At 38.6% G+C, this 24,823-nt stretch overlaps 2 protein-coding genes across 7 annotated transcripts in view; one reads left to right on the forward strand and one right to left on the reverse strand.

Moving 5' to 3' along the window:
* The window catches only part of dnah7 (dynein, axonemal, heavy chain 7), a 72,295-nt gene extending 64,806 nt beyond the window's left edge, over positions 1-7,489 (forward strand). The window contains 5 exon segments of the mRNA XM_016513896.1: positions 65-295; positions 1,205-1,357; positions 2,091-2,268; positions 5,702-5,805; positions 7,176-7,489. Coding sequence (XP_016369382.1) covers positions 65-295; positions 1,205-1,357; positions 2,091-2,268; positions 5,702-5,805; positions 7,176-7,382 — 873 coding nt within the window. The 3' untranslated portion in view covers positions 7,383-7,489.
* Positions 7,490-7,607: 118 nt separating this feature from the next.
* LOC107709428 (zinc transporter ZIP10-like) overlaps positions 7,608-24,823 on the reverse strand; it is a 24,881-nt gene continuing 7,665 nt past the window's right edge. For 4 of the 6 annotated variants that reach the window (XM_016513902.1, XM_016513897.1, XM_016513901.1 and 1 more), the window contains exons 2-10: positions 16,472-17,659; positions 15,256-15,427; positions 14,842-15,017; positions 14,575-14,748; positions 14,217-14,337; positions 13,577-13,900; positions 13,404-13,484; positions 11,903-12,093; positions 7,608-10,193 (exon numbers count right to left, since the gene is read on the reverse strand). In XM_016513902.1, coding sequence (XP_016369388.1) covers positions 10,041-10,193; positions 11,903-12,093; positions 13,404-13,484; positions 13,577-13,900; positions 14,217-14,337; positions 14,575-14,748; positions 14,842-15,017; positions 15,256-15,427; positions 16,472-17,638 — 2,559 coding nt within the window. In that variant the 5' untranslated portion in view covers positions 17,639-17,659 and the 3' untranslated portion in view covers positions 7,608-10,040. Of the gene's footprint in view, positions 10,194-11,902; positions 12,094-13,403; positions 13,485-13,576; positions 13,901-14,216; positions 14,338-14,574; positions 14,749-14,841; positions 15,018-15,255; positions 15,428-16,471; positions 17,660-18,487; positions 18,509-19,568; positions 19,737-24,823 lie in introns of those variants that run through there. The other 2 variants (XM_016513898.1, XM_016513903.1) reach the window with 2 other exon arrangements.

Genomic DNA, 24,823 nt, shown 5'->3' on the forward strand with positions numbered 1-24,823 from the left:
ATAATGACCTATTTGATGTTTGTAACGGTTTGAGTAAATGTTTTGCCCCATTTCTTCCTCACAGTCCCGTTCTTCAGGTGGCAGTGCTGCATCTTCAGATGACATGGTGTACGAGGTAGCTGCAGACATTCTCAATAAACTTCCTCAAGATTTCGATACAGATGCTGCCATGCGCAAGTACCCCACCAGCTACAACCAAAGCATGAACACAGTGCTGGTGCAGGAGATGGGACGATTCAACAAACTCCTCCAGACTATCCGGGATTCGTGTGTCAACATCCAGAAGGCCATCAAGGTCAGAACATGAGCAAAACCACTGTGAAGGTTCAGCACTTCTATCGATCATGTTTCCAGGTTTCCAGGCACAAATTGTACTCCGATTTTTCCAGTTAGCCACATTCAGTTAGCTTTCAGGAGTATATGGTAGCATCACGTTTTTTGGGGGGGAAAGTTGTATTTTATTCTAAAAGGCATGTTTTGTTTGCGTTGATCCATTGTTTCAAATTAGCACAATTTTTGAATTATGCTACTAATTCCACACAAACCTTTATATATGTAGAAGCAATGCAAACTAAGAAAAGTTTTTGAACATTCACTCCCTGCTGAAAGATACGAGGAAAATTCATTGTGCCCGAGGGCATGTCCTAATGCTGTGCACTCCAGCTGAGCCTCCTTGTCCTTTAGTTTGACTGACAGCTCTGATCCCAGTTAGCATTACCGCCCCGCAGGGTGAGATGGATGCATATGCTGAGATCTGATCACAACCCTGGCTTTCATTTACACATTGTGAACCCTTATCCTATAATCTAACCCCTTTATCTTTCCTGACTACAGCTTGATTTCTGCTCTGAGGAACCTCTCTCCTTTACCCTTTCATTATCATTCATGATCATATATCTCTATACCACATCAAATACAAACCTTTGAAACCAGCACTTAGAAAGACATAAAGAAAAGGACGACGTAACTTTTCCCTAGAAGGGAAAATGGCAATATACTGTAAATATGACTGCTATGAGGAATGTACACAGGTGTCATGTTCTTGCAAATGTGCTCAGATTTTTTTAACCAAGTTGATTTTGAGTGATACTGTATTTCTAAAAAAGAAATAAAGAATAAAAAAGAACACTCTTGATAATTTAAAACAATCAAGGTAAAAGGACACAAAACCAATGAATGAATGCATGTGTGTGTCTTGGCATAGGGTCTGGTTGTCATGTCTGCTGAACTTGAGGAAGTTGTAAGCAGCATTCTAAAGGGTCGCATCCCTGCCATGTGGATGAAGAAGTCGTATCCCAGCCTTAAACCACTGGGAAGCTACATCAATGATTTTCTTGAAAGACTCCAGTTTTTACAGGTAAACTCTGTAGTCATAAAGCATGTATAGTAGAATACTTTTCATTCTACCATAATTTGTGCCATACACACTTTTGTCATGTGGAAATCACAGTAATCACTCAGTTTTGAGTTTTAAAGGCTACAGTCATTTAATACTCAGTTTGGTGTCTGTAAGATGTTTTTATTAAAAAAAATTAAATAATAATACTTTTATTAAACAAGGATGCATTACATTTACCAAGAGCTACAGTAAGGAAATGTACATAAGATTTACGTATATTTCAAATAACTGTATTTATAATGCTATATAAATACATTTTTGGTTTGTAATAAAAATGTAACCACAATACTTCATAATAATTGATAGTGATTAATTCAAAGTCTTTACTTCAAATCGATTGTTTTCCAGTGAGTTGTTTGGAGACTAAAATGCACATTCATACATAAAGCAGTTAAAGCAGAAAGCATTCTAGTGTGCATTGTGAGCCACGGGAAAAACACATGAAATGCAGCTGACGTACTGTCTCATTCAGTGAGCTCAGATTACAACACTGCTTCTGCAAAGGACTGAACTGTAAATGTATTATACAAGTACCCTTCCTTTCAATAAAATAAAAAAATAAAACTTTGAGCCTGTTACATTCCAAAGGCTTCTTTTTGGCCCTGAAGTTATGCCTCTAGAATTAGTTGTGACTGCTTGTGTTTCTTGATTTTGGTCTTTAATATCAGTATCATCTGTGTTATCCACGCAGGGTTGGTATGTGGGTGGCACGCCTGCAGTATTCTGGATGTCCGGGTTCTTTTTCACTCAGGCCTTCCTCACTGGAAGCCAGCAGAATTACGCCCGAAAATACACCATCCCCATTGACCTGCTCAGCTTTGACTTTGAAGTCATGGAGGACAAGGAACACAAAAACCCCCCAGAGGATGGTGAGAAAGACAAAGAGGGAGTACTGACAAGCATGAAATGTAAAATATATGAGAGGGAAATGGGTAACAAGTGACAAAAGGGAAGAGAGACGCACAGTTTCATTAACCCCTCGCCGCGGCTGAGTGCCATCAATCAGAGTCAACATTACAGTGCTCTGACATCAGACCCCTGCTGCTCTTTCATCAGTACATGATGAGCATCGCTCCAGAGGAAACCCATCTCTCTGAGGCCATCACACACTGCATGAGGCTGTTTATGAGTGTCTTTGACTTTAACAGATACTTTGTTTTTTATAGTTCAGTCAGTCAGTGTATAAAATGGGACGGGTCTTTAGTAAGTTTGCCATAAAGCATGTATAGTAGAATACTTTTCATTCTACCATAATTTGTGCCATACACACTTTTGTCATGTGGAAATCACAGTAATCACTCAGTTTTGAGTTTTAAAGGCTACAGTCATTTAATACTCAGTTTGGTGTCTGTAAGATGTTTTTATTAAAAAAAATTAAATAATAATACTTTTATTAAACAAGGATGCATTACATTTACCAAGAGCTACAGTAAGGAAATGTACATAAGATTTACGTATATTTCAAATAACTGCCATATGAATACAAATGCTATATAAATACATTTTTGGTTTGTAATAAAAATGTAACCACAATACTTCATAATAATTGATAGTGATTAATTCAAAGTCTTTACTTCAAATCGATTGTTTTCCAGTGAGTTGTTTGGAGACTAAAATGCACATTCATACATAAAGCAGTTAAAGCAGAAAGCATTCTAGTGTGCATTGTGAGCCACGGGAAAAACACATGAAATGCAGCTGACGTACTGTCTCATTCAGTGAGCTCAGATTACAACACTGCTTCTGCAAAGGACTGAACTGTAAATGTATTATACAAGTACCCTTCCTTTCAATAAAATAAAAAAATAAAACTTTGAGCCTGTTACATTCCAAAGGCTTCTTTTTGGCCCTGAAGTTATGCCTCTAGAATTAGTTGTGACTGCTTGTGTTTCTTGATTTTGGTCTTTAATATCAGTATCATCTGTGTTATCCACGCAGGGTTGGTATGTGGGTGGCACGCCTGCAGTATTCTGGATGTCCGGGTTCTTTTTCACTCAGGCCTTCCTCACTGGAAGCCAGCAGAATTACGCCCGAAAATACACCATCCCCATTGACCTGCTCAGCTTTGACTTTGAAGTCATGGAGGACAAGGAACACAAAAACCCCCCAGAGGATGGTGAGAAAGACAAAGAGGGAGTACTGACAAGCATGAAATGTAAAATATATGAGAGGGAAATGGGTAACAAGTGACAAAAGGGAAGAGAGACGCACAGTTTCATTAACCCCTCGCCGCGGCTGAGTGCCATCAATCAGAGTCAACATTACAGTGCTCTGATATCAGACCCCTGCTGCTCTTTCATCAGTACATGATGAGCATCTCTCCAGAGGAAACCCATCTCTCTGAGGCCATCACACACTGCATGAGGCTGTTTATGAGTGTCTTTGACTTTAACAGATACTTTGTTTTTTATAGTTCAGTCAGTCAGTGTATAAAATGGGACGGGTCTTTAGTAAGTTTGCATTTGTGTGCTGGGGTGTAAAGTACTTCATTATTCAAGTATTATTTTGAGGATTTTCTACTCTTACATTTTTTATGCAAAAATGATACTTTAAGTAAATTTTTTGCAGCTCCTCGTGTCTTAAATATTTGAGCTTACAAGTCAATCAAACTACACTCCCAGCTAAACTTTAAACAGTGACATCCATTTAAGCCTGTGTCCTTGTGAAGAGACATCACATTAGTCACCACAACACACTGTTTGACTTAAAGCAGTATGTTTTAATTATAGCCATTGCTGAAGATGGATGAATGTGACTCAAGTGTGAACACGGTCAATGATCAGTCTATGTAAAATCAGCTGCTTCTGAATTTAAAGTAATTTAAGGTAACAGGTTTCATGATATTGGTTTAATGTGTGTCCTGTAGTCTTGCATAGTAGGGACATTGGGAATTGTGATTCAACAGTTTGCTTTGCAAAGTTATTTACATTCCCTATATATTTTGATTTCAGCAGTCAATTTTTATAGACTAAGAAAAAAGGTTACATCTACATTCTCATGCTCACTTCTTAAACTATATCTGTTTTTGGCTTGTTAAAGGGATAGTTCACCCAAAAATGAAAATTCTGTCATTAATTACTCACCCTCATGTCTTGAAAAGAAATGTACCAAGGAGATCGTTAAAATAGTCCATGTGACATCAGTGGTTCAACCGTAATTTTACAAAGCTACGAGAATACTTTTTGTGTGCAAAGAAAACAGAAATAACGACTTTATTCAACAATTCATCTTCTCCGCGTCACCCTATAGCGCCATTTTGGAGAGTATCACATACGTAAACAACGTATGTACGCGGATACGTTGTTTACATTCAGATCAAAGCGTAAACAATGTACACAACATATTGTTAGGATCCTTGCTGTTTATGGGAGGGTCAGAGAGCTCTCAGAATGCTTCAAAAATATCTTAATTTGTGTTCCGAAGATGAACGAAGGTCTTACAGGTTTGGAACGACATGAGGGTTAGTAATTAATGACAGAATTTTTTTTATTTTTGGGTGAACTTTCCCTTTAATTTTAAATTTTATTCTAAAATTCTCATGATGGGCTTTTACTCCGGAGGTACGTTTGCATAGTTCCTATAACAATGGTGAATGAACAAGCTTTTTTGGCATGTCTGCACTGCACTACTGTAACTGGGAACTATTTTAGTTATAGGAATGCCTTTTGGGGAGACTAAATTGACCCTTCACAAAGACCCACCCCCCTTCGTTACTGTTGCTATGTCCAACAATCCATGCCGCTCTCACGCCACACATTCTTACATAAGTGAAAAATACATTGCAAAGCAAAGAGTAAACTGACAACGCGCTGACAGACAAGACGGAGTAGGTTACTTTAGGTAGTCTCAACTTTCAAATTTTGTCATCTTTTAAGAAATTCAAACAATAAATACCCTTTTTCGGGCTCTTGATTGGCCAAATGCATGTCATACGAAACACTGGCTTCCACCATTTTTAAAAAAGCCATTTAAATACAGTTTGCATACACTTACTCCACAAACTAACTCCACGAATATGGAAAACAGTGATCGATGGACTGACTCTTAAGTCCAGGCACTTTTCCATCCTCCAGTTGTTGACGTTGTTAAGTGCTGTGTTCAGATGACATTGTTGTTAGCCAGATTACGTCACTTAAGAGTTCTTACTGGCGGAAACTGGCCCTAGGGGAAAATTTAGTTCTTGGGGGACCCAAGCTAGTTTAGTAGTAGCTTGGGGGCTAGTTCCTATAGTGCAAAAGCCCTTATGCAGTACCCATTTTTTTCTAATTATTAATCCTCAGTACTTTTTTTATTTTTGCTCAGGTGTTTACATCCGTGGCGTTTTCTTGGATGGTGCCCGATGGGATCGGAGAACAAAGCGCTTGGCAGAGTCTTTCTCCAAAATCCTGCATGACGCCATGCCTGTGGTGAGAAGCTGTAAAATGTATAATCTCAGTCAAATGAGGCTGATGGCATCATGCATAGCCCCTGATGTGGGTACATATTACACACAGAGATTTAAGTCACAAGAAAGTCATTCCTTTGGAATGAGCAGTCGGTTGAAAAATGAAACCTGCAAATACTTGCAATTCAAAAGTTTCAGTGCAGTTCAAAAAATTTATTTGCCTATAGGCAAACTATAACAGTAACTATAGAAACAAGAATCAATTTTGAGAGAAAAGATTTTCTAATTTCACAGCAGCATGCAAAAATGTTAAATCAAGGGACAATAATGCTAAAAAATAAATCAAATGTGCACACTTAAAAAAAAAAATGGTACTGATAATGTATTAAGAAAGCAAAAATGCTGATTTTAATTCCAGTGTAGCCGCAACACAGCTAGAGAATTGCTTTATTCTTTCTTCAATACCAAATAATAATACATACATAAAACATTTTAAGGGGAATCTGAATTTCTGCAGCATACACTCAGCAGGTGGTCTGTGCTGAGTCTGACACCCCATTTTTCACATTTCCTTGAAGACGGCTCTTTTCATCCCCATGTACTTCAACCAACTCTTGGGTCTCTTGAAGAAAGTTTAAGAAGAAAACTACATAATAGAAATGTTGTTTTGTATTTAAATACAGTATATGAATGCAATTCTAGTTATGTCTATATATGACATGAATATCATAGCAGGTGAGATTCAAATAGGTTAAGTATTCTTAACAGAACAGGAAGAGAAAACAAAGATTTCTATTAATTCTGCCCTCTTTATTCTACACAATGCACATTGCCACAATAAATAATGCATTCACTGCCGTTTAATATTCAGACATTTCAGGACAACTCATTACCAAAATAACTTTTTGACAAGAGCTGAACGTAATTAAAAACATGCATTTGTTACTTACGGTAAAACTTTGAAATGCTAATTTCTTTCTAAGGCCATTATTAATTTCAGCTGAAAGCATTTCATCTGAAACACTGAAAATAAACACATCCATAAGTCATATTAAAACCACCAACTTTTAATGTACCTGTTTGTTTCAGAGGAGGTACATTAAGTGCTTCTGATAAAGGGGTTTTGGGGCTTTGAATTTGTTTTTGGTGACAGTCTTCTTTGTTTTTGAGTTATCTTGGATACCAAGCCAAGGAAAATGGGTTAGATTATCAACAAGGGAAACATGCATGTTAATTCACCACCATTTTCTTAGTGACTCAGAAATGTTGAAATAACCAACCACATCCCATTACACTGAAAATACACATTTATAGTAATCAAATCAGATTGTAGGGAGAGAGGATCAGCAAAGAAAATGCTTCTCATCTACACATCACACTGTCTATCTGCAGATCTGGCTGAAGCCCATGAAGAAGCAGGACATTCCTGAGCGTCAGTGCTACATTTCTCCTGTCTACAAGACCAGCGAGAGACGTGGAACCCTTTCCACCACTGGACACTCCACCAACTACGTCATAGCAATGACCCTGAATTCAGACGTGCCTCCAGAGCACTGGATCCGTCGTGGCGTGGCCTTACTGTGTCAGCTTAACTCATAGATACACTTCTTGTATCCTTTACTTCACTCTATAGTAAAGTATTTGTAGCTAAATAATATTTTAGATTTAGAAATACCGTCTGTCTAGAGACAAAAATTATACTTTTTAATAAACACATGAATAAGTCTTCCTGTATTCTAAAATTTAAAAAAATATATTAATAGAAATAATAATAAAAATATATAATTAATCGATTTTTAATAGTTAATAAATTATACATTTTAAATAATATATATATATTTTAGAGTAGAACCGTTTTCAGAGAGATTTTTAATAAGCTGAAACACTCAAAGTAGGCTTTGCAAACTTTATTTTCCACTTCTGACAAAGAAATGCACAGACAATCAGCAAGAATGGCAAATGTATTGAAAACGCTTTAACATCCAAGCTGTGTAAACAGAGGATTTAAAAATAAATGTCTTCCCAAACAACTGACAATACTCAAATGTAAGTAAATATCTGGATGGTCCTTTTTTGGAATACACTGTAAAGCATTAAGAAAATTGGTGTGCGTCATAGAAGTTTATTTCTTTGCACCACTTAACTGAGGTGTTTCATTTGAGCTCTAGAGCTCGGTTTCGGTTTAACAAAATGGACAACTTCATTTCAAAGACATACACAGGATTTAGACCTAATCTCTGAAGACTCTGATTAGGTTTGCTCACATGACCCCTAAAACTCATTGGCTTTACATTCAAGCTGTGAAAATTAAGTTCTTCAGGGAAAGAGGAAATCAACTGTAAGTGTTCTCATCTCTCCATTTTATAACAGAAATGAAAACTAGACACTTTCACTTGTCTCATGCATGTTTCCATCCAATCAAGTATATTTGATGAATGCAATTAATAACGATACACACCCACGAGAACAAATAAATGGATGTCACATGGTGACAGGATAAGCATGAATCACATAACATGCCCCACCAACTCGTGACGGTAGAAGATTCAAGCAGCGAACACAGCCAGTGGAATGTGTAGAGGCGACTGCGGGCACAGGCAGCGCTTGTGCGCAATTTTAGGAACGCAGCCCATATTTGGCACAATCAAAATGTTGCACACTCATTAACAAGAATCACATCAATGGGGGACAGATGAACAGACATTCTATAGATTTGATTGTAGTTTCATACAAGTGCACATAAGGCCAATGTGTGCATTAATTTTAATAATAGGAGGGTGTCAACAAACGAGAGCGTTTAAGATTGTCAAAAAAGAACATTTCATAATGGCTAACTCAATGTTTAAGTTAAAAAAAAGGAATGGTTCTCCCAGAAAGCAAGTTTTTAGATGGTCAGTTTATAAAAGGTGCTGATGTCTCACAAAATAACATTCTGAATTTTGCACAAATTATCCAGTAATACCAAACATGTCATATAATTAAAATAAAGTAACGAAGGTGTTTCAAAATGCCAACTTCTTCAACAAAAAACACAAGTCTTCAGTAGCAAATCTCTTTTGGGGAAGATAATTATTTCATGAACTTCTTCAACTGTAACAAGATCATTATTTACAACTCCACTTGGATATGAAAATCAACTCAGAAAGTAGACTAGATCATGATAATTGCTATTTTATCAATGAACAAATAGACTTCCCAAAGCAAATTGATGTATTTCTTGATGGACAGATATTCTTCATTTAAAATCACAGTGTTTTAGCATTAGCTTTAATACTGGACTTGTTCAGTCACTAGTCAGCTGACCTCATGAATGCGATCACTCTTTTGGCAGCACCGTATCAGAGGTTTTTCAACACAGAGTTGCATACCTATTTCTTCAATACTCAGAGTTGGCCAAATCACTAGTACAATCTTAGCCAATAATAACAGAAAAAAAAATAAATAAATAAAAAAGACAAGCGAATGAAATTCTAAGACTGAGGACGCTCCCATCGCTATGAACAGTAAATATATTGTAAGAAACAAACAAGTAGTCAATGTTGACAGCAAAGCACAATCCAGTAAAGAAAAGAGCTCAAGTGTGTTGTTTTTCATGATCCTGGCACACAATACTGACCAGTACTTCTCAATAAAAAACAACAACAACAAAAAAAAAACTGCAGAGTTGATGCCAGTTGGACTCTGTTGCACCATATTAGCACAGTTCAGTGCCTGACACTGAGATGGTGTGACACACTAGACATACAAAGCACAACACGCCAGTTACGAATTAATGGACTATGAGATACAATACAGATGAATGAAAGAGCTAAACATGACACTGAATGAGTGAATAATGAATAGCTGCTTCTCTCTAGGACACAGTCCTACAAAAAAAAAAAAAAAAAAAAAAAAATACAATATTAAAGGGATAACCCAAATACTGGGGAGTGCTACTCATGTGCTGTGGATATGTCTGATTGGACACGCATACTCAAAAAAAAAAAGAACTGAATAAGGACAAGAGAGAACAATCTAGAAGCTACAACTACAAAAGACTGTGAAGACGACAAGCAACCGTTTTGAGTGGCCTAGAGAGGAAGAGATGATGAAATGTAAACACATTTGTTTGCATGTCCATGTCCACTGTAAGCTACTGATGCTGTCTTTTGAGACATGCCTGCAAGACTGTACCATCACAAAACTAAGCCACTTTAAGGCAAAGCACGTGTGTGAATGTAGCTGATGAATGACGCCACCCCTAACCTCAGGCTCCGGCTAGAAGCCAAAGTCAATCACAATGTGTTCCTCGAAGATGGCGATCAGCAACATGATGCCAAACCCTGTGAGCATGCCCAAGTTCTGCAGGACAAAGTGACCCATCTCACAGCGCTTGTGCTCCTCACTGTCACCATGAAGCATCTCTGGCAACTGAAGAACAAGAAGAGGAGAAATAACATTCTAACATCGATAGCTCACGACAAACACAAAGCAAACACAAAAATCAAGGTTTGCTGCATATACAATAAACTATGCATATAGATTAAGCATTACCAATAATCTAGAGAAAGGGCTGCAAAATCTAAATAAAAAAGATCTAACAATTAACTACTTATGAACGGTGTCGATTGCAGCATTCAATTTACAGATTTGTTTAAAATTTTCACACCTGTTCGCAATGGCACATTAAAATATGTATTGCAAAAACCTTTGTGCATCTTCTGGAATCATACTGGATTTGGATGTCGCACCACTTGTTTGCAATTTAGACATACAGTATGTAGGTGTAACACCCAATATATACTGCATGCTGCAGTTTTGGGACAAAAATAAAATGTGTTGGGACAAAAAATGCTTCTATTATAATTAGCAAGGCGTCAATAGTGTAAATAAGAAATGTATTGTGCAGTGTAGACAGCTTTGTTGATTATAATCATTTAATTGTTCACAGAAGTGCAGAACTCAGTGAGCTTGTGCTGAACTGCAGGGATCAAACATTGTGAACATGCAGTGACTGACAGCTTCGGGGATTATAATGGAAGCCCTCTAATATTGTCAATAATATGGTGTATAATTTATTTGAAACTTGAATAATTGTGCTTTTTATGCTGTTTAGAAGCCCAATGTGACTATGTTTACTGATGTTTAAAACAGCACTAAATGAATTCACAAACAGTTGTCAGCTTAGGACATTCACACAAATTTTTGCATTGGAAAACTCAAAATGTGGGGCTGTAGAATTAAAAAAAAATAAAAATAGGCAAGGTCTAGAGATCTTTTAAAGGGGTCATATGATGCGATTTCAATTTTTCCTTTCTCTTTGGAGTGTTACAAGCTCTTGGTGCATAAAGAAGATCTGTAAAGTTGCAAAGACTAAAGTCTCAAATTCAAAGAGATATTCTTTATAAGAGTCAGCCACGCCTACCTAAAACGGCTCGTTCTAACACGCCCCCACATATCTAGGTCACTATGTGGAAATATTAGCATAATGCCGCCCAAATGTGCACGCAAAGAAAGAAGGCGTGGTTTCAGGAACAGCAGTAGTGTTGATGCAGCCATGTCAGGGAGACGCTGTGTGATTCAGTGCGAAAGCAAAAGCACTTTATTTGGCCTTCCGGAAGTAGATGCAATTAGGAATCATTGGTTAAGATTTATTTACAACAGAACAAGAGTACAAAGCTGACTGTGCACAAAAGGCTATTTCTAAAAAAAAAAAAAAGGTCAATTCCGACTTTGCTATGACAATCTGGCGCTTCTGAATCAGCGACTGTACGTATGTTTTGTTACTAGTTTAAGTATTTGCTATTGACTGTTCAAATGCGGAGTTTTGCGCAGCGCAGAGTAACGCGTAGTGTGTGTGTGTGTGTGTGAGGGGACAGGGTCACATCACAGGAGAGCGAACTGCCTGTCAGAAATCATAGATGACATGCATGAGACACTACAAAAGACACGAGACGTGAGCATAATGCTCAAACATCCATCTAGAGCATGTTAACATAGAAAAACAATGGACAAGCAGTGCGGTGGAATGCAAGGCCCCCAAGATGGCATGTAATAAATCATTTCAAGCAATCAATAATTATAACATATTTATGCAGCCCAACTAGCAAGCAAATAAATCCGCATTTTGGTTCTCTTACCATATCCACTAATGCCACATAGAGAAACATGCCAGCAGTAACGGCAAAGATCCAGCTGGTGACGTTGTGCGTGTACTGTCCCACAGCCGTGCCGATCACCATGCCAGCATAAGCCATCAGAGCAGAGAGGACGTTGTACACAATGGCTTGCTTCACTGACATCCCAGCCTTCAATAAAACGGCAAAGTCACCTGGAGGCAAACACAAATGTGTACTATTAATGTACAATAAATAATACAGCAGTGTGGGTATAGTTAGTTTAGCCCATGCTAAACCTGACAATAACTGCAGTGAGATCGGGCTGTCCTTCGCAATCCGTCCCTCAGTCCGAGAATTTTTGCTGCGTTTCAGCAATTCTATGCTGCTGCTCCTTTGTTCCTAATTACTGTATATATATGTGAGGTTCCTTCACGGCCATTGGTTCTCTATAAACTGCACTCTGGACCTTTGCTCTGTGTCACCTGGCCCAATTAAATCAGTCATCAAAGGCAATTAACGGCACTGCAGGGTAGTAAAAAACTCTTTATTATAGCTGTCTTTCTCCAGCCACAACATGGGGAGATAGATTCTCAGACAAAATAAAAAGAGCTGCTCCATTCAAATGTTATTAGTGTTTGAGGAATCAAGTCCCATCACCTCCACTGGATGGCAGACAGTAAAGGTAAACAACATCAAATGCAAAAAGATCATTGTTACATCAAAGGCATACTCTGTTTATATTACTTCTTCTGTGGTATTGTAATGTCTGGTTCTTTTGTTTAAACCAAAAGGGGAATTTAAAAACTAGTGGCCCTCTAGACAGCAAACTCAAAACTTCATAAAAGCTTTACTGTGTTTTAAAAGTTGTATGTGCTGCTGTGTTGTATTCGTTCACTGTTTGTTTTTTATTCATTTAAACATGAAAAGGAGAGCATTGAAAAACACCTGGAGCTCTTCGCCTTGATGTTCCAGAGTTGATGTAAATTGATAATGGATAAAGGAGACCTCACTGGCGATAAAACCTGCAGACTCAAAACAGGACCACCACATCACCCTAAAGCTAAGTCTGACCTTTCTCACTGACATGTTCTTTTTTCCCACCTTTTTTCTGGGTTAAGGCCCGTTCACACCAAGGACGATGTTAACAAGGATAAAGTTTTAATAATTATTCTAATTCTATGAGAATAGGGGAATCCACTCCACAGTGATAACAAAAACGACACAGAGGAACAATATTGTTAAAATCACTTTCAGAATGTTTTTTCCAGCTGATAAATAATACAAATATTGACAGCCAATCAGAATCCACTTTATAGAGCTCAAGCATTTGAAGCGACAGACATGACGAACAGAATATTATTGTTCGTTGATGTTGTGAACACTAATATAGTTTTAGTTCTTGGTGTGGACAGGCTTTTACTTTTTTACTTTTACTGCACACACATCTGTCAAATGTAAGAAAATGGATCTGCTATTTCAACATTTTGTCTCTCGGCATACTGCAACTGGTTAAGCCACTTACCTAGTTCATGGGGCAGTTCGTGACAGAACACAGCCACTGAAGTACTAATGCCACCTGTAATATTAGCACTGAAAGCAGCACCTGTAGGTGACAAACACAGTTCCTCAGATACAGAAACCCTTTTAATTCAAGACAAACAAATCTGCTAATGTTTTCAATGTACAGAAACTGACCTATAGCAAGTCCATCGCTAAAGTTATGCATGCCATCTCCCATGATCACCATCCATGCTATGCTGGCGATGCCTGCATCTTTCATTTCCTGGTCAGAGTGACAGTGCCCGTGGTGGGAGTGACCATGGCCATGTCCGTGTCCATTCCCATGTCCATGCTTTTTTGATTTTGCCTTTGGCCTGCTGTCCTCTTCTGTTTTTACTGGCTCCTTGTAGGGGTGATCTGAATCAGAGATGGAGAGTGGCATTTTGCTGGGTGAATCCAAAGGCTGCAACTCCGTCATCTGAGTGTCATTGTGTCCGGCTTCACACGTTGTACCTTCTCCTGCATGAAAAAAAGAATGGAAGGAGTTACTCCAGTGTCATAGTACACTGGCTGAATTGTTCAGACTCAAAACTCTGACTCAACCACATTGGTCTCGGTCTTGTCTGACTAAACCATCCCTTGGACTCAGACTCAAATGAGCTGATCTCAACTACAAAGCTGAGTTACATCTGAAGTTTGTTCTTATAACATCCTTACAAAAGTTCAGTACATTGGAAGAGACTCGGAAACATCTCCAGGATATCAACACTTACAACTTTACTTAAAAGCCAAATAAAGTGTGCAGGGATTTGATGACGAAATGATGAAGACCCACCCTCTGTTAGAGGCTTCAGATGGAGCCACTCGGCATCTGAATGCCTGTTGAGTTTGTGGTCTGACAACTTCCTCCCAATCTTTGCTTGCTCTCCTTTCTTCTTCCCTTGGCAGAGGCTTCCCTGTGGAAGCAAGCACCTTTATAAGCACTAGGTTCTGAGAATAAAATCCAAGGTTGTTTTGCTGTGCACTAAAAGCCCCACTCTCTGCAGCAATTATGGATTATATTTTAGTCTTCCATAGCTCTCAGCTCTGTCAGTCGTGAACAAGCATGTGTGAAGTAAAAAGCAGCTTACTTGCCACTTTTGCAAGATTTCTAACACCTCTTTCCTGTGTTTAAACATTGTGGTGCCTCTCACCCTTTGGTCCCTGTAGTGTTTGAACATGCCAATGCAATGTTCAATGATGAAGAGGAGGTAGATTCCTGCTAGTGCAGTCAGTCCTTTCCAAACTCCATCAAACTTGGTAAGAAAAAACTCTGCAGGTTCTTCCTCTGAGTGTCCTCCATGGCTGTGATCATGGCCAACTTGAGACTGTAAGGCATAAGAAAGGTTTGATTCCTTGGGCTGTGTAGTTTGTACCTTTGCAACGGTTAAATCTTAGTTTGCCCCAAAGAGTAAACTCACATGAGGGAGTAGATGCAATAAGGCATCACCACTGAGGGTTCCCACTGCCAGTGCCACCAGGAAGGTCAAGAGAAACTTGAAGCAGGACTGGTTAAGGATGGGCACCAGAACAACACCCAGCAGAGACAGCAGGCTGATGATGGTGATCGACACAAAGCCCCACATCCAGACCCACACTGCAGAAACACAATCAGTGGATTAGACCGGGACTCTTGTCACTGGACTCAAAAGAGTTTCAACTAAGGTAACTCTATCAACATTAAACTTTTAATATGGCTTAGCAATTATTCTCAACCATTTACTATGTCTGTTTACCCTCTTTATAAGCTAGCAAACTACACAGATAATGAGAATTGTAGATAAGTGAATATACTCTGTAAAAACAGAATTATACTAGTACAGGACCTCTTGTACCTGAAGATGTTTCATCTTGTACTTCAGCCTCAACGTGGTGATAATGAAGGATGCAGAAGCGTCTGTCTATCTGATAGAGCAGTGCTGGACATAAATAGGTGAACTGCACTGGAGATATGAGAGAACCCGAGCTCAGTCCGTATTGTTGTAGCAGCTCCGTTAAATTCAGACACTGAGGGAGAGACAGACAAAGAGTTTTACTTTGATTCATTGCTCGATTCTCCTTTATTCATTTTTCAAAACATACATGAAATATAAATCACACATAAAATATATCTAATATTAGTACCAGGAATGTGTGAAATCCACTAGTTAATGGCTGTCTGAAAGTCTAATCAGCATGTGGCTGTCTGAAAGTCTAATCAGCATGGTGGTTAGTTTAGCGTCAACTCCCAATTATGCTAATTAACCAAATAACCTTCAATTCCTAATGGTGGATGAAGTACACAAATCAACTATTGAGTAAATGTACAGATGCCTTAATTAAATATTAAACATTTAAGTACTCATTTTCAATTTTACTTGAGTGAAAGTAAAAAAGTATTTGATTTTTAATGTACTTAAGTATTAAAATAATTTAATTAAAAGGTACTGATCGATGAACAATGCTTAAATACATTTTTATTTAAATATACTTCATCCTACAATAAGGAAGATGGATGAAGACATTAAATGTATTGATCTGCAAATAAGAATGAAAAATAATTACCAAAAGATACACATCAAATATTACACATGCAGAAATTATGCACATCAAAACATTACACTTCAATATACAAAAATTTCAGTTTAAGCTACTGATAATTAAAGTGTACAAACAAGAATAAAATAACAAAATATATCATATAGTATTCAAAAAGGACAAAACTGTGATAAACTGTGATAAAAAAAATGCTACAGCAGCAGAGAAGGTGCATGGGCATTAATCTGTTATTTTAACATTAAACGTTAAATTGGTTTATTACTGTACTCCACTGCTGATTCCACAAAACTATGAACTATAACAACTATGAATTATGCATTATAACATGGCTACCCTGCTTAAAGCAGGTCATCTGAAGTTTGGCAGTAACCATTTTATTTGTTACAAAGGAAGTGCTTTGATACCACAAAGTATTTCTACAACTAAGAGAAACCATTTCAAATGATTCTTGAGGCACATCTGAAATTCAAAGCCATTCATAAACAACCACATAGGACAGACACTCAGATGTACCTCCTCATGTTGGTGAAGAACACCTTGTGCAAGTGATTTCACAGACAGATCTTCTCCTGGAACCTCTCTCCTGCCCCTCTGCGGCTGAATAGGGCTGTGATCCTGGCTGCTATGGCCATGGTCATCTCTTCTTGTCTCCAGCTCGCCAGCCTGAGTAACACTGATGCTAGTCTTGTTGCGGCCTCTATGAGCTCTGGCTTTAGGTGGTCTGCTGTTTCTTCTGGGTTGTGTGGTGGGTAGCTCAGCTGGGGCAGAAGGCTGTATTCTGGGTGTGAGATGAGGGGTTGCTGTGTTGTGCTCCACGCTGTCAGAACCATGGAGATGAGGGTGGGGATGCTTGTGGTGATGGTGGTCGTGATGATGGTGGTTTTGGTCACTGAGATCATTATTTTCTTGTGCATGTTCACTACTCTTTTGCTCAAGTTGGTCATGGTCATCTTGAGTATGAGGACTGTCCGTAACATGCCTGTGGATATGTTTGTGATCACTGTCTTTCTCATGTTCATGGTCATGGTCATGGTGATCATGTTCATGGTCATGGTCATGGTGATCATGATCATGGTCATGATCATGTCCCCCATGATCATGTCCCTCAGATCCACTGTGAGTGGTGCTCTCGGCTCCGGTGCCAAGTGTTTTGCTGCACGGTAGCTCCTCGGCAGAGCCGTGTTGTTCATTCTCATGGTGGGAATGTTGATGGGTCTTGTGTGAGATGTGGGGCTTCTGATGAAGATGCGGATGGCCAGCTGAATGGGAGTGCTGACCTTCCTGAACCTCGAGAACATCTAAGTGTGCCACATGATCGTGGCCCAGATCTTCATGCTCCAGCACAACCACGCGCACTTTGCCCAGCCCTAAACTCAACAGCAGACTCTGGAAGCCTTTAAAATCCAGACGATCCTTGTGGCCGTATCGACAGAACAACTGCTGGATGTAGTAATGTTGCTCGTTCTCTGCAGGTTCGCCATGGCTGCTGTGCGCAAACTGGTCTGATAAACCATCGCAGGACAATTCTGAAATCTGCAGGTCACTGTGAACATGGTCGTGGTCACTGTGGTTGTGCCCGTGGTGATGGTGGGGCCCTCCTTCATGGCAGTGACTGCACTGATGATACAGCAGGGTCAGCACGCAGAGAAAGCAGAATCTGGTATGTGTGTGAACTCTCATTATCTCCTCGCTTAGAAACCTCTGTGAAGAAACAGAAATCCAACTCAATACACCAGAAGAAATACATCTAAATTGTTGGTCACACTTTATTTTAAGGTCCAATTCTCGCTATAAACAAACCATTAACTACGACTTCTGCCTCATTAAACTCCTAATCTTCTGCTTATTAATAGTTAGTAAGGTAGTTGTTAAGTTTAGGTATTGGGTAGGATTAGGGAAGTAGTATATGGTTATGCAGAATATGTGCTTTATAAGTACTAATAAACAGCCAATATGTTAATAATAGGCATGCTACTAAGCAACTAGGTAATAGTGAGAATTGGTCCCTATACTAAAGTGTTACCAAATTGTTCTACAAAAATCAATAACGCTTAATGACGAACATCACATTAACAGACAGGAAAACTGGTCTCATTGTAATGTTTCAACAGTAGTATGAACTACTGGCGACAGTTATGGACTTTTACGGTAATCATCTAACCTATCTAGTTCGTTTTATTGTTGGGGTTTGATTTTTATACTCAAATGTTAGTAGGAAGAAAAAAAAAAAAAAACTTTCAGTCATGCTCATCTTTGGTAACTCCTAAGGCATCTTGAGTAAAACGGTTTCATATTTAAAGTAGCATGTACAAAAGACCCGAACCAAAACCTATTTTACAGAATGCAGATGTTTGTTGCACTTAACCGACATTAATCACTTATTTGATTATTTAAAAAAAATCTAAATGGGTTTTCATCTTGAGAGCCATGTTATTGTAGGGAAAAAAAAATCTAGATCTATCCCTTTTTCCAGGGGGCTGATAGATTCCTAGCTAGAAAAGTACGGAAGAGCCTTAATGGTCCACCTACAGCAACTACTGTGAGCCTGGAGGGGAAAGTGTGATCAATCTGCTACCAAACAAAACAGAGATCTCAGCATTATATAGAGTATTTTCTTCGATCTGCATACAAGAGCCACAAATAAGAAAAATGTTTGTGAAATGGATCTGGGTGTGAGTTTTCCCAAAAGTTTTATTCCAAAAGCACTGCCATTTTTTTTCTGTAGCTTGTACTGCATACTATATTCTGCTAATTGGTTATAGAAGATTAAGCCAATATTCCTTTTTCTAGAAAGCTGGTATATTAAAAACAATATGCAAACACTACAACATACTTCAGCTTTTGCAGCGGTCTTTCATGAGTTTATTGTGTTGAGGAAATATGACATCTACTGCGAATTGGGTTTACAGGAAAAAATGTATACCTACACTAAGAACAAAAGACATTTATATGCCGCAGAGTGTAAACGTGAGGAATATATTGCAGTCAGATAATCATTTATGAAACATAACTTCGGAAGGAATGGAAGGAATAATACGTCCGCCAAACAAAAGTCAATGCAAAGTTGAAAGTACATAAAGATCACAGCACTGGTGGGATACAGTGGATTCAAAATTGAAATAAATAGTTAGCTTTTTTATATGTGCAGAAACAATTAGCCTTCACAGATTTGCTATGACTTATGATTTCTTGCACTTAGGTTCCGAGAATAAAAAGAAAAAATAAATCCCCCAACTGCATGTGAACAAGGTGTAAATCAACCACAACTAGGGGGAAAACTAAAACCTATAGACAAAAAATGAGCCATGCATATAATACAGTTTAACAACGTCGTTTGCACTGCGCTCTTGCGTTACTTGATCTTTTTATTTTGGTGTGTCAATCTGTTGAGTTACTTAGTATAGGAAATTATGATCCGCACTCACGAGAACAATCTTCTTTTTTCTTTTATTTTACATTCATTTCTGATGGGAAAAGACACAAACGTTTAGGCTCAAAGCCTTCCTCAGTGTGTGAGAAATCATAATTTCCTATACCATGCATATAATACAAAATAGTCTAATTTATTGAATAGTTCTTTAAATCAAAACATCCTGTAAGCAGTACTTACGACAGCCTGCGCTCCAGCCTGTTAAAGTGTGTGAACTTGAAGCGTGAAGGTGGTTAAAACATAGTATTATTGTGATCCTTCCTCTCGACAGCACAGTGTTTATAACCATGAGAGAGGACTAACCTCTGAACCCTTCAGGAGATAGGATGGGGCAGGAGTGCTGATAATCCTGCCTCATTGTGCTGGCTCAATATGCTCTTTGTTAGTTATATTACATCCCAAAAATGGCTGAACATTTTGTAAAAAAAAATCCTAAAACCAGTATAGTCATGTGCTGCAGAGATGTCATAAGACAAATATAGAGGACTAGAACTACTTCTGCTAGAAAACACTTGTGATCAAGTGAATAAAAGGCAGAGGGGCTCTTCAATTGAACTTTTAATTCACACCTAAAACACCACTCCGCTGTTCACAAATGAATTTTCAGTTAAAATATGGCAATTACATTCTGTAGCGTCCTCATACATCATAACAGGGACAAGGATATTTTCTGTTATCTGGTCATGTCATGAATGGAAGAAAGTCATTAAACTAAATTTCCAGTTTATTGTAAGTAAGAGTTAACCCTAACCCTTATATGATGTCTTTAAAATGTACTAGCAAATCTGCATGTTTAGTGTTGAACCACCAATCCTTGCAGCAAATTTAGTGCAATTCAGAACAAATGCATGCTGTATCACAACAGATGATACTCTTGACATCATCTGTTCTTGTCTGCAGAGCCATTGTCTGGACAGAGTCATGCTTTCTAAATACTGTGTTGTGTTTGGATGGTAATGGGAAGGATAAACTGAAAGCTAATTTTTCCATAAGCTCCCGTTCCACTTAGCTATGAATGAGATAAGCAGTGTGCCATTTAGTGAGGTGTGTTAATATAGTGTCCTCACACACAGAGGCTGAAATCAGCACTCAGGGCCTCAGGGATTGTGGCTGAGATTCTTCTTATTGCTGCATGTCTGTGATGATGACCTTAACTAAAAGCCATCCAAAGAGGCCAAGATATGGATGATTCTACCAAAGAATATTTAATCATATTTATTTATTAGCATCTCTAATATCCCTGTATGTTGTTATTACACTGCGATCCACCTTTGGCTATAAAAGTCTGAGCAGAAAACAAAACCAATTAAAGGGATAGTTCACCCAAAAATGAAAATTCTGTCATTAATTACTCACCCTCATGTCGATCCAAACCCGTAAGACCTTCGTTCATCTTCAGAACACAAATTAAGATATTGATGAAATCCGAGAGCTCTCTGACCCTCCATAGACAGCAATGCAACTGAATGTTCCCATGCCCAGAATGGTAGTAAGGACATTGTTAAAATTGTCCATGTGACATCAGTGGTTCAACCATAATTTTACAAAGCTATGAGAATACGTTTTGTGCGCAAAGCAAACAAAAATTCATCAATTCATCAAAATTCTCCTCATCCCATCTGCCGCCATTATAAAGAGTTTCACGACGCATGCATGTGGTGCTTCTGACGTAGAACACATCGTAGAACACGTCGTGTTACTCTCCATAATGGCGGAATACGGTAACATATGGGAGAAGAATTGTTTGCGCAGAATGCGCACAACAATTAATCTTGTAGCTTTGTAAAAATTACATTTGTGTTCCAAAGATGAATGAAGGTCTTACGGGTTTGGAACGACATGAGGGTGAGTAGGCCTATAATGACAGAATTTTCATTTTTGGGTGAACTATCCCTTTTAAATACTATATTATTATTAATATAACACTGTATTTCCTAATAAATATGTGCTAAAATGCAGACAAAACAAACTTAAGTACAATTTGATGAATGGTAAAGCCTGAGACACACTGCATGATTTTCGGCTGTCCTAGACATAAGATTGGCATCGTGAAATAATCGTGGCGTTTTCTGTGATCGTGGCTCTTTCGCCTCTTCCAGTTTTTTTCAGCACACATAAAAACTACAACGGCTAAAGAGTGATTTATCATGATCTTTTTGTTTACCACTTGCACATGCTGATGACGTTTTATTCTTCTATAGTAATGCGCGTCATATCATACGAGTCAATAGGTGTCATTATCGTACTGTCTAAACACGTCGTAGCCAAGTTTATTAGATCCATGTCGCACAGTGTGACATGCTATGATCTTATAGGATTATCAGGCATTACAGGCATGATGAAATGAAAACGAGACCAATCGGACCAATCACCGCAGATTAGCATCACGCAAAGGAGGGGTTTGGAAAAATGAATCGTTGAGCGAATCGTTTGGGAGTCGGTGAGCAAGTAAGGTAAAATTAAACATAAGACAATGAAAGTGTTTTTTGACCTTGCATGCATGTCAACCTGTTGTTGGGGTCTCCCAAAACCAAAATATGAACCTTTCATTACCCATAATAGGGGCACTTTAAGGACTGCCGTGGGCAGCTGACTCAAGGTTTTTGATATTCTTCATATTCTGTGTGGTGGTCAGTTCACTCTGATAGAAATGAATCTTTTCCAACAAGTTTAAATAGATTTTTGCCTTTTATGGGCATTTTTACCTTTATAAAGCCATTTTTCTAAAAATGTGCATTATCTTTTGAGTCAAATTCTTAGATTTAATCAGTGAATTAGAATAAGACAGTTGGGCTGTTACCAAGCAAATGAAATCATCTTTGCAATGCAGAGCAAACACAGAAGCTACAGAAGCTGCATCTGTGGCATTTAGATGTATTTTCACACTACTGTTTAAGTGACGTGACGTGACGTGACATGTGGCCAAGTATGGTTACCCATACTAGGAATTAGTGCTCTGCATTTAACCCATCCTTAGTGCACACACACAGCAGTGAACACACACACACCGTGAACACACACCCGGAGCAGTGGGCAGCCATTTATGCTGCGGCGCCCGAGGAGCAGTTGGGGGTTCGGTGCCTTGCTCAAGGGCACCTCAGTCGTGGTATTGAAGGTGGGAGAGAGCGCTGTATATTCACTCCCCCCACCTACAATCCCTGCCGGTACGAGACTCGAACCCGCAACCTTTGGGTTACGAGTCCGACTCTCTAACCATTAGGCCACGACTTCCCCACAAAGTCGTTTTCCACTTCCCCACATGTTCTGTTTAGTGCAGAACATGAATGCATTTAACCTGCAATTACAAATGCATAAATAATGTTTTGATATATTAAACAAAACGTTGAATACTGTTATTTGAAAGTATTTAAATTTAAAAAATTTAAACCGCCAGCAGGTGGCAGCAAGTCATTGTTAATAAGTGAGTCATTGCGATTGAACCGAATCATTTAAACGGTTGATTAATTCAGGAACTAAACACCGTCATGTTGCTCAGACGCAAAACAGCGTTGTGGCTGAGTTTGGAATTATTTCTGTTGTCGAAAAATGTCGCAAAAACAGGAAATATAGTGTCTAAAACGTAAGTCTCTTCATTAACTTCTTGTTTTTTGAACGGTTGTAAAAAAATCAATATTAGATTTGTAATCATGGTATTTTTTGGAGAAAAAAAACGGCACTCTTTGTGTGATATTGATTAACTATATGCAGTGAAAGAACACACTCTAAATGCGCAGTAGTCTAGACTTCATCACGTAATGTGTCACGAATCCAGTCCATGAACTTCCATCCACTTGCCACCAGAGGTCGCCCTCCCATGATATTGACTCTCACACCACACAGATGTATGCATACACACTGTAGGTGTGTTTTGTTTGGTTTTTGCAAAATACTTGATAATGTCAAATTGCACATCGTTAAAACAACAATTACGATATTATTGCAGATGATATATATCACACACCCCTAACTCCAGGTCTCTAGAAAACACCAAACCATGACATGGCCAACGAAAAAAAAATATCCTGGGTGAACTCCAAGTGACACAGGCTGCTACATGCTGAATTAATTATGTAACCAGTTTCAACAAAACTTAAAAGAAATTAGAAACTGACAAGCTATATTTTACTACATTTATAATAGCAAGTTGTACCCAGTATCACCCTCCACAGAATCCATTCCTGGAATGAGCTGACGAGCTTTCCCATGAACTGTTATTATACATTAACCTGAGCCTCTGAGCAACGGAGGAAGAGAGAGAGAGCCCTTAAGATGCCTCATATGACTCTCACAAGGCTTCTGCAGTGCCTAGACTGAACATCTCTCACAAGTCACGCGTGAGTCCACCTCCGGTAAATTCCTGTTTACAATCTAGCTTACTGTAAGGCAGATGCTGGGCTAAACAGGGTTACAGTGGGACTTGTCTGGATCAAATAAAGCAGCTTTTACAACAGCAAACAACTTTGTGGCGATCTGGCTAATAATCCCCTCTGATTCATGCCTGTGCCAACTCATTTAATGGTCAATGTGAATTTTAGCAGGCTGAAGAACACTTCTATGATCTGCGGCTTAGCCAAGCAATAAATATGGGAGCACATCTCTTCAACCAATAACTCTAGATATATAATCTGTCCTTGATACATCTATGCATTCAATCAGTCATATTTCACATGCAACACAGAAAGAAAAAAAAAAGATTTGTATGTCAGGAGAAGCCTTAAGGCTTAAGAGATGAGCAGATCCCACACAGCAGATGGGAACTACACGTTTACCAGCACAAGGCATTCTGGGAAGATATATCGCTGCACCAGGACCAGGATCTCAGTCCAGTGGTTGTAGACTTCCAAACAAAGACATCTAAAAGGTCTTTCAAGAAGATTTTAGTCCAAATAAGATAGTCCAGCACTGGTTAAATGGGCCTGAAGGCCATTTCACACTGAGCGCGATGCGAAAAAGTCAGGCGAATCGCGACGAACGTTGCTTTCACACTGAGCGCGAAACGATTGATCGCCTTCTGCTAATTCACGCCTGCACACTAGGTGGCACAGACCAACAATGCCTCATGTAGCCCATGTATCTTGTATATGGCTTTTGCATTGTTCGCTGCTCAATATACAGCATTAAATTAAGATAAATAACTTTTGGTTCTTCATTAGAAACACAAACTATCCATAATGCTTACAAGAATACATCTGAAAATATAATTAGAGGTAGAAATAGCATCAAGCTACATTTCAAAATGTATGTAACTATTCAAGGGGTCATATGATGCGATTTCAATTTTTCCTTTCTCTTTGAAGTGATACAAGGTCTTGGTGCATAAAGAAGATCTGTAAAGTTGCAAAGACTAAAGTCTCAAATCCAAAGAGATATTCTTTATAAAAGTTAAGAGTCAACCACGGCTACCTCAAACGGCTCGTTCTAACACGCCCCCACAT

Source organism: Sinocyclocheilus rhinocerous, unplaced genomic scaffold (assembly GCF_001515625.1).
Source record: "Sinocyclocheilus rhinocerous isolate Xijiao unplaced genomic scaffold, SAMN03320098_v1.1 scaffold416, whole genome shotgun sequence".
In the NCBI taxonomy this organism is placed as follows: domain Eukaryota; kingdom Metazoa; phylum Chordata; class Actinopteri; order Cypriniformes; family Cyprinidae; genus Sinocyclocheilus; species Sinocyclocheilus rhinocerous.